At 36.9% G+C, this 11284-nt stretch overlaps 1 protein-coding gene across 1 annotated transcript in view; it reads right to left on the reverse strand.

Moving 5' to 3' along the window:
• The window catches only part of LOC114471963 (85/88 kDa calcium-independent phospholipase A2-like), a 56606-nt gene that overhangs the window by 44254 nt on the left and 1068 nt on the right, over positions 1-11284 (reverse strand). The window contains exons 2-4 of the mRNA XM_028460968.1: positions 10707-10820; positions 10513-10605; positions 10182-10319 (exon numbers count right to left, since the gene is read on the reverse strand). Of these exons, the coding sequence (XP_028316769.1) occupies positions 10182-10319; positions 10513-10605; positions 10707-10820 (345 nt within the window). The remainder of the gene's footprint in view (positions 1-10181; positions 10320-10512; positions 10606-10706; positions 10821-11284) is intronic.

Genomic DNA, 11284 nt, shown 5'->3' on the forward strand with positions numbered 1-11284 from the left:
ATCTGCCTCATACTAAATACATTAGAGTAGATAAATAAGTTGTTAATGTTCATAAGGTTTAAAAATCAATTTCTCTTTTGATAAGAAAGACTTAAAAACATCTGAAGTCAGTGGGTCAATCACCTTTATTATGATTATATTAATCTGTCCTTGAAAATTCTCATTTAAGCTATCTTAAAATCACTATCATTGAAACAATGAGAAACATCTCCTAGAAATCAAAACTATAATAAAAAAAAAACCTCAAGGCTTACAGAACATTAAATAATCATTAAATACGCACACTGATAAATAAGTGTTACCTTAACTTACTATAGGATAAATCTCTCTGCACCTCTATGTTTTCCTGCTTATGTTTTTAATAAAATCCACTGATATTTGGTCTCTTTCAGTTTTTCTCTTCTCTCTGAAGATAGCACATCAATATACCACTGGTGTGTTCCTAGGTGTACAGCTTCAGCTACATGTAGTTCTGCTTTCACTTTTATACAACCCACAAGAAGATGAGCTGCAAAAAAGTGGATCATCAACATCTGGAGAGATAAACCCTAAACCCTAACCCTGACATGAAGGAGTGATCAAATGCACAAGGGCGTCAGTGGAGCTGTAACTGTTTGAATGGAATAATTACTCCCTTCCTGCCCCTCGTCCTGGTGTTTGGGAATGAAGAAAGAGACCAAACTCTCCCTCTGAGAACCCTGAGGAGAAAATGGATGTATCATGTCCTGACCACGACTACTGCTCCTGTGCTGCATTGGACTTATAGCCCTCAGTGTTATAGAGGAGGTCAGGGCGGAGAACGCTGCGCTCCAAAGACGGATGGAGGAGATGAATCAGGAACAAGTTTGACTTGGAAAGGTTTGCTGCTTCACATGAGGACATTAGGTTTTATACAAGGTAAGAAATGCTATCAAAACATAGCTGTAGCTACTAAAGTAGCATTAGCGCCTAGCTAAACATAAAACAAGAGGAGCAACTCTGAATAAAATTATCCTCATTATGTATTTTTAAGCCAATTTTATGTGTTTTATTAAGTTGCTATTGTGGCCGTGTAAAATAATAACTTCTGTCACTGCTTCAGGCCAGACAATAAAGTCTATCTATCTATTTATATCTATCTATCTATATCTATATCTCTATCTATCTATATCTATATATCTATATCTATCTATCTATCTATATCTATATCTCTATCTATCTCTATCTATCTATGTCTATCTATCTATCTATCTATCTCTCTCTCTCTCTCTCTCTCTCTCTCTATCTCTATCTCTATCTATCTATCTATTTATATCTAAATCTCTATCTATCTATCTATCTATCTATATCTATCAATCTATCATCTATCTACAGTTTGTCAGTGAAAGGTTAGTATATTATGCAAATGTCTAAGATGTCCTCTGTTATTTACTGCTATTGTTGAGTTGCGTGAGATTAATATGAAAACTATAGTCATTTGTCATAATACAGAACCGGAAGTTGTTTCACGGTCTTCACTCAAACACGGAAGTCAAGCGTGCATATACAGTAGCCCATAGAGCAAATATTAGCAGAGTTACGGTCTTTTAAAATAACTTGCTCTCCGAGATGCGTTCAGGGTCCCTGAGAAACCAGGACATTTTCATCTATTCATAAAATCCAGAAATGACGTGAAAAGAGAAAATGTACAGCAGCTACATCCTTATCATGGCTAGTTTACAGTCTTTTAAAAAGTCCAAAATGGTAAAAAAGTGATTGAAACCTTTTTGTTCCCTTGATTTAAACATATCAATGTTATTTTTAGCCTCCTCTGGGAAAGTCTTGTTTTGTTCTTTTTTCCTCCATTAATTTGCTGGAAGCAACGTTAGCATTACCACAGCAATCCCAACACAAAGCTATAGCTGTTACATTTAAGGAAGGATTTGGCCACAGTTGACACATAGAAAAGGGCATTTTAAGAGACACAGAGTGCATATAAAGTTAATCCATCTGTGGATAAAAACATTTTATGAGCAGGGCAGGGGTTAACGGCTATTCCACAAATTATTTACAAAAGTAGGCATTTGGTGGGAAAGCACATTCATACATTCTGTCTAAATTAAATCCAGTGGATTTGACTCCGCTGCCCTCTCTGCAGAGCATCTACAAGCGCAGAGTCCACAGGAGAGCTGCCGCCATCATCAAGGACTCCACTCACCCCCAACACGGACTGTTCACACTTCTACCCTCAGGCCGGAGGTACAGAAGTGTGAAATGCAGGACCAGCAGACTCAAAAACTCCTTCTTCCCCTCGGCCATTAGACTCCTAAATAAGTGATTGGAGTCTAATGAACTATTCATTCACCCCCCCCCCCCCCCCTTCTCCACTGTACTTTGCACACCACCTGCATTCGCACTTTAGATGCGCCCATGCACAGCTAACACCATGTCTCTCTATTATGAAACAGCTTTTTTGCACATACCATTGTATATATCACCTCTCCTCTGTATAGCTAATATATTTGTATTTTTAATTGTACAGGTGTTTTGTATTTAATGTTCAGGTTTTTTTGTTGAATAACAGTGTTGCATGCCACTGTTATTTATTATAGTTCTTTTATCTCGATTTATTCCTTTATTATTTATTCCTTTATTACGTAGGCATTCACTGGCGGTCGGCAAAGCAAGAATTTCATTGTACAGGGAAACGTGTTTCTAACTGTACAGATGACAATAAACACTTTGACTTGACTTGACTTGACTTGACTTTTAACTCAGACTACGTTCAACGTGCGACGTCTGCTAAAAAACTATTATGTTACACATGAATGTTTGGGGATTTATTCTGGATTAACATTTTAAACATGCTGGCTACCACCATCATTACAGTTTATATTGACGTGTTTGGTAAAGGGAAATACAGTTTATCGCCATGGAGACACAAAACTTGCTTAAGTTAGCTTAGCACACAGTACAGGCTAGAGACCAGTGGTTCTCAAACTTTTTTGGCTCAACTTTCTCCAACGACAACATTTTCCTCAGAATACCAGTAATAGTGATAACATTTTTGAATAATATCATTTTGTAAAGAAGTGGAATTCAACAGTATTTTGTACCTTTTTTGCATCGTGACCCTATTTTGATATCAAAAACTTTCAGGCGGCCCCAAAGACACTTTTTTCTTCTAAGTAGTTTTTGATCATGTTTGTTTTATTGTGTTACAAATACTGAGCAGCTTGGATTAGTTACAAGTTGCACCAGCTCAGATATAAAGTGCATTTTATTTTACATAGATTTATATTTGATAAAGTTAAACTATAGAATACATGTTGTTTTAAATTTAAATTAAAAATTTAAATTTATTATACATTTTATCAATTACTTACATTACAGGCAACCCTATTTAAATTCCAGACAACCCCACATGTGTCCACGACCCCACGGTTGAAAAAACACTGATTTAGTGGCTTCAGAAAATATTTATTTCTATAGTTTTTATAATTTCCTGTCTTCTTCATTCTGGTGTGGGAACATTTATGATTCTTGTATTTTCAAGGCAAGGCAAGGCAAGGCAAATTTATTTATATAGCGCATTTCATACTCAAGGCAACTCAATGTGCTTTACATGATAAAAACATTCAATTGTTTAAAATCAATAAGAACATTTAAATCATCAGTAAAATCAATAAGAACATTAAATCATCAGTAAAATCATCATTACATCAACAACATGACAAAAAATCTCTCTCTCAATCATATGCAGTAGAGAAAAAAAGTGCGTTTAACTTTGATTTAAAAATGTTCACATGTGATGCTGACTTCAGCTCCGCTGGCAGTTTGTTCCACTTCTTTGCAGCATAACAACTAAAAGCAGCATCACCATGTTTACTGTGAGCTCTGGCTCCACTATCTGACCTGTGTCCATAGATCTGAGAGACCTGCTGGGTTCATACCTGACTAACATGTCACTGATGTATTCTGGACCAAACCATTCACAGATTTATACACCAGCAGCAGAACTTTACAGTCTCCTCTGAGGCTGACTGGGAGCCAGTGTAAAGACTTTAAAACTGGAGTAATGTGCTCTGACCTCTTTGTTCTGGTTAAGACCCGAGCTGCAGCGTTCTGAACCAGCTGTAGCTGTTTGATGCTCTTTTGGGGGATTCCTGTCAGAAGACCATTACAATAGTCCAGTCTGCTGGAGATAAAAGCATGGACCAGTTTCTCCTGATCTTTCTGAGCCATTAACCTTTCACTCTGGAGATGTTCTTTAGGTTGGTAGGAAGGCTGTTTTTGTGATAGATTTGATCTGACTGCTGAATGTAAGATCTGAGTCAATCAGAACACCAAAGTTTTTGACTGGTCTTTAGCTTTTAAAGATCGAGACTCAAGATAATTGCTGACAGCAGTCCTCTTTTCCTTGTTACCAAAGACAATCACCTCCGTCTTGTCATGGTTTAGTTCAAGGAAGTTTTCACTCATCCAGCGTTTATTTTTTTCTAAACAGTCACACAACACCTCAATGGGACCATGGTCATCTGGGGTTCAGTGATAGATATAGTTGTGTGTCATCTGCATAGCTCTGATAATCAACCTTACAGTTCTGTAAAATTTGTCCTAAAGGAAGCATGTAAAGGTTAAACAGAAGAGGTCCAAGAACAGAGCCCTGAGGAACCCCACAGGACATTGGTAATCTGTCAGATTCAAAGTTTCCAATGCTTACAAAATAGCTTCGCTCCTCCAAGTATGACTTAAACCATTGCATTACTTTTCCATTTAGTCCAACCCATGTTTGCAATCTGTGCAACAAAATTGTATGATCTACAGTGTCAATGCAGCACTTAGATCCAACAGAATGAGAACAGATACTTTTCCTGAATCAGTGTTCAACCTTATGTCATTGATCACTTTGATAAGAGCAGTTTCAGTGCTGTGATGAGAACCAAAACCTGACTGAAATGTATCAAATATTTTGTTGAATGTTAAGAATTGACTCAGTTGGTTGAAAACCACCTTCTCAATGATCTTGGCCATGAATGGAAGGTTCTTATTGGTCTATAGTTAGCCAGTATAGAGGCATCCAGTGTTCTCTTTTTTAACAGAGGTTCAATCAGCTACTTTCAGGGATTTTGGTACGGTGCCTGATTGGAATGAGCAGTTAATTATCTAACACAAATCAGTGACAATTGACTTTACAACAGTTTTAAAGAAGTTTGAGGGTATTGTGTCAAGGCAACACGTTGATGGATTCAGCTGCGGAACAGTCTCCTCGATTGTTTTGGGTTCACTGTATAAACTCTAACATTGTAGTTGACTCATCCCTCAGTGGTTGAAGCTGTTCAAGCTTTTTGTGATTTTGCTGTTTTTGTTCTGAGGTTTGACCTTATTGATTGTATGTTTTCATTGAAATATACAGCAAATTCATTGCATTTTCAGCTGACAGTAATTCAGGGGCTATCTGATCTGGGGGGGTTGTGAGCTTTCAATTACAGAAAACAACGCGCGAGAGTTGTTGACATTTTTGGCAATAATTTCAGAAAAGTATTGCTGCCTTGCTTTGAACAAGCCATCATTGAATTTTCGCACTTATTTTGTACAGTTCTAGATGAATTGGAGTTTTATTGATCTCCATTTACGCTCAGCTCTTCTACAGGTCAGATTTCAAATTCTGCATTATCTCAGTCCTCCTCCAAGGTGTTTTCTGTGTGCCACCACATCTATGACATACAGACGTTCTATTATACTCATCCAGAAGATCATCAACTGTCTCAGCACTCAATGTTGGTGTCATTGCTATGGCTTCCATAAACTGTGCACTTGTGTTGTCATTTATGTACCTTTTCTTTAAACACACAGAAGTAGGGGGAACAGATGTTACAGTCTCTAGGTCAAAAAAGACACAGAAATGATCAGATAGAGCTAAGTCTCTTACATCAACAGCAGAGATATCAAACACCTTTAGAGATAACCAGATCCAAAGTGTGACCTTGAGTGTGTCGGACCAGTCACCATGTTGTGTAAGACCAAAAGTATCCATTAAAGCATACAGTTCTTTGGCAGTATTGTCCATGTTATTGTCTACATGAATATTTAAGTCACCTGTTATATTAAAAAGTTGTATTCAGTGCATACAACTGACAGCAGTTCAGCAAACTCATCCATGAATTCTCCAGAATATTTTGGGGGTCTATAAACGACTAAAAACAGAACTCTTGAATCACCCTTCAGTAAGAATGACATATATTCAATGAGATAAAATCCCCAAATATTATTTCTTGCACTGAAATATTGATTTAAAAATGGCAGCAACTCCACCACCTTTCCTGCAAGTACGACACTTATTTAAATAATAAAGTCTTGTGGTGCACTTTCATTGAGATAGTATTACTGATACCATCATTCAACCATGTTTCATTAAGAAATAAAAAGTCCAAGTGATGTGTCAAATAAAATCATTAATATTAGTGACTTGTTAACAAGAGATCTAACATTAAGAAGAGCTCATTTTAAAGACTTTACTGGAGACACTGGTGGACTTTTTGGATGACATGTTATAGCAGTCAAATTTTTATCTCTATAAGCTTTTTGCTTTTTTTATTTTAACAATTTTACCTGTGTTACCTGTCACCACAGGAATTAAGAAACTGCATTAACTCCATAGGCCCCTGACTTTTTTCTGGTTGTTCCTAAAAATAGAGCTATTGCAGTCTGGACCAAGCACACATCAGACCTGTGTCACTCTAAGATGAACACAGCTGGCCTGAGGAGAAGAGTGATCCTGAGCCTGGTATCGTCGAGGAGGGATGGGTGTGCTGATTGATTCTTTAGAGGAGATAAGATGGGACCATGGTGGGGTAAGGGTGGGGTGTCAGTCTTGTGCCAGCCAGAACCAGCTCGTTCATCTGGGCAGTTAAATCCAAGAAGGCAGGGGTAGGAGAGAAGCTGGATGAGGTGGAAGTAGGTGAATTTTGGGGTGAAGCAGGTGGGTCCTGAGATGTGGGGGTTGGGTTGACCTCTTCATTTGGCGATTTTTATTTCTTGCTGGAAGCTCATCGACTCCATGTTCTTTCCTTGTTGTTTTGTTCTCCAATGGTACATGTTGTCCTTTGTCTTTATCAGAACTGATAGCAGTGTGACTGGTGAAGTAAAACAAGTTGGATGTGAAGAGTTTTACTCCAGCCTTGTTTAGACACAGTCCATCTGCTCTAAAAGATGACGACGTTCCCAAAAATAAGGAAAAATTTTCTATAAAATTTAGTGAAAGGGCAGCACAAGCCGAAGACAGAAATTTATTCAAAGAGTAAATCCTTGAGAATTTCAGATCTCCTTTGCGGACTGGAGGTATCGGGCCACTGATGAACACTTTAGGCAGTAAACAGCTCACAGTTTTTAGCAGATGGGTGAAATCCTGCTTTAACACCTCAGACTCCTCCTTGGCTAAATCATTTAACCCAAAATGAATCACAACATTTTTCAAATGTTAATTCAGTTAATTTCTAATCAAGATCATTTCTATAATCATTATTATGAATATCATTATTAACTAAAAATAAACATTTTAAAACCCATATTTTTCATGCTCACATTTAATAATTTTCCAGTATCTCTCTCTCTCTCTCTGTACCCCTGTAACGCCATCGTGTAGCCTTAGGGGTACACGTACCCCCATTTAAGAATCACTGGGCTCGACCTCCCACCATGCCTACTCAGGTTTACATGCACACACTGACTCCAAAAATAAACAAAAAAAATGAATCCAAAATCACAGAAAATGACGACAAAACTAAAATTAGACAAAAATGACTAAAATAATCACAAAAAGAGTAAAATATACAAAACAAACACATTCAATGACCAGAAAATTGCAATGAAAACAAAACAAATGAATTCCTAAAACTCAAGTACTGTTACTACAAAGCATGGATCTGAATTATCTCTCCGTTAGCTTCACATAATCAATCCCAGAGCAGCTGTACTACGAAGCAGGATGATCAACACATTCACTTTAACCAGCGGTTTTCAAGCTGGGGTGCGTGCGAGCTCACAAAAAAAAGGGGTGGAGTTTGCTGCGTCTGACCAATCACAAACGCAGACCAAAAAACAACACTGTTGCACCAGAAACAGCGGGAAGAAATGAATGCAGGAAGATAATTGATAAGTGTAATGTTTACATTAGTATATTATACAATATTAGTTCATGGGAGAATAAATGGACTCTGATCAGTTTTTTTCACTTTATCAAGGCATATAAACGCTTTGTAAAGCACATTTCATACACAAGGCAATTCAAATATAACATGATCAAAAAATCTAATAAAAATATATTACATTTTTCAGAAAATTCAGTGATGTAGTGTCTACTGAAATACATTTATTTCTATAGTTTTCATCATGTTTTTTTCATATCACACCTGGGGTGAGACCACACACGACACATTAGTCATGCATTTTCCTCTCTCTCTCTCTCTCCTCTACTATACTGTGTAATTTTATGTTTAGGTATTAACGAATTGATTGTAAAGTTAAGGGTACGTGTTTTTTTAGTTGTTTTTTGTTTGTGGTTGGTGACAACCAGCACTCGCCGGTCGCCGTGGTGTGTGGAGTTTTATGTTGGAAAGATAATGGGGTTGAATGTGGAGTTTACCGGTCTAACGAGGACGCATGGTGTAAAGGTCGCCCGTGCTTCCCAGTACTCAGTAAACGAATGCGCCCGCGCTGTTGCTGTGGTGATCTGACCTCAGAGTGTAAAATTCACAGCAAGAATGAACGGAGCAGTCGTGCTGTTTGTTGACAGCGTAGAAAAGGTGAATGCGGTGGTGGAGAGCGGAGTGGTTATTAATGATATGTTTGTTGCTGTATCTTCTCTGTCTCTGGCGGCAAAAAGAGTGACTTTGTCGAACGTTTCGCCTTTCATAAGTGATGATTTTTGTCATGACATGGTAAAATAGTCTCTCCTATAAAAAAAAGCTGTCGTCGAGTTGCAACGCACCACAGTTATGAGTCATGTAGTGTCACACAGACGCAGGGCTCGAGACTGCGAGTAAATTGGTCACATATGCGACTATTTTTTCAGTGTGTGCGAGTAAATTTTTGTCTGGTCTCATCTGTACGAGTTCTAGTGAAAATCCAAAAGGAGTAAACTTCCTCATCCTCTGAGTCTTCCTCCTGTGAATCAGGGTCCGACATAGACACTACACTGAAAGAAATAACTATTAACATTTACTTAGAAAAATACTCGTAAGTATTTGCATGATGATATTTGAATTAAATTTTACTACTCTAAATCAAGTAAAACTCTCTTGCCTTTATCAAGTAAAACCTAAATGGTATTTGTAAATAAATCTTACCCTACTAAATCAGTTTTATTACACTTGGTTATGTGAAATAATGAAGTAAGGTGTATGTGATTTTTTGGATATTTCTGTGTGTGTCATAGAAATACTGAGTAACTTTTATGTGTGCTGATCATATACAATAATGGATTACTTTATTAAATGTTATTTATATTTTATCTGTTGCATCAGTTTATTTATTCTTATTACAAAAATAAATATTAAGCACTAAATTTGAGTAATAACTACAACATGTTAAATTTTATTGAATTAATATGAAAAATCAATAATACAAAAATGCCAATATTTATCAACAACTTTTTTGTTTATTGACAACCTTTTTTGTCCAAGTTTTACACTTAAAAGAACAATGAATCGACAAACACAATGTCTTTTCTGAAGGCACAGCTGTGAGAAATGGCTGCATGCGTTTACAGCTGTATTAACATTCATGAACAGTTTCGTATTTAGGGCAACAAATGATTGCAGTAGAGTATTTGGCATTGCAGTAGACACAAACTAAACTAGACAAAGAACCAAAAATTTGTCTAAAGTCTGCATGAAAAAGTGACTTCCAAAACATAATGGCTTACAAATGAAATCCAAGAATAAAACCACTTTGAAACATGTGCAGGTGTTTCGCCATAACAAAACTACTTGCTAGCATAAAAATGCTATAACGGCAATGGCATGACAAGTCGCTTAAGCTGAACAAAATGTCATATTTTAAGTTTTGGACAGCAACTTCATTTTCAGGCTTTGTACTTTGGGGGATAGCTTTATTGCATCTAAATCTAAGAAAAGTTTCTGGAACACTTCAAAAGTGTAACGCAGTGTTGGAGGATAAACAAGATTCAGGGAATAAATGAGACCCATTAGCAGTGTACATGCCTTTGCAGCATTTCCACATCCAGTCAGAATCTCCTTGCCATCAAGAACAATGGAAACATCCACAGGCTCTTCAGCATAGGAAGCACGAACAACAGCGATCTTCATGTTGTGCTGACAAACATCCTCCAAGTTGTCCACCTAGATAAAAAAAGAGCAATAGTTACTTCAACACATACTCAACAGCGTACAAGTTTAAAGTAAAAAATGATATGCCCTAGCTATATTACAGTGAACTAAAATAAATAATAAACTTGAGTATGTTTTGTCTGTAACAGAATGATTACTAATTTAATAATCATAAATGCAATCATACAAATTTCAAGTATTTTACCTGGCAATCTAGAAAGAGGTCTTCCTCTTTTTCACCAAGGTAGAGCATTAATCCACGAATCACATCTCCACGTCTCATCTCAACAGTTTGGTCCTGTAAACAGTCAGACAGGAATTTATTAATAGTAAAGAAAAAATATTTAATGCACTCAGCACAAGCTCAAGACAGGTTCAATTGTGACCAAGTAAACACACCTGTCTCAGGTTGTCCAAGACAGGTCTCAGTTTTGCTCCAATAGCACCACCCTTCTTCCCTACTGGATCTCCTTTGTGACATCTGCTCTCCCTAGACTTCAATGTATGGCTCCCCTGAAAGACAAAATTACAAAAGAAACAAAAAAGAAATGAGGAATTAAATTAATTAATTTAGTTAGCAAACAATAAATAATGTTTACAGTTAAATGCTTACCAGACTGAAAGTGTGTAGTATCTTAGTGGTCTCAGTTAGGATTACTTTGCTCTCCCCTTTTCTAAAAGACACATTTTAGGTCATTTCAAAATTACTAATGACATCATCTTTGCTGTGATTGTGTGACCAAACTGTTGTAACAGTATAGTTAACAGGTAATAACCATGCACTGATGGAATTTTGGTACAGAGATTCCAAATCAAACATACCGGCTGGTGCTTGAAGGGTTTATGCTGCCTGCCGTTTGTCTTTTGAGAAATATGGGTCACTGTAGGACAAAAATACAAAAAGAAACTTATTTAATCAATGCATTTAGCTGGTAAACAATAAATGTTTATAGTTAAATGTTTACCTGAGTGAAAGT

Source organism: Gouania willdenowi, chromosome 1, assembly GCF_900634775.1.
Source record: "Gouania willdenowi chromosome 1, fGouWil2.1, whole genome shotgun sequence".
NCBI classification, from domain to species: Eukaryota; Metazoa; Chordata; class Actinopteri; order Blenniiformes; family Gobiesocidae; genus Gouania; species Gouania willdenowi.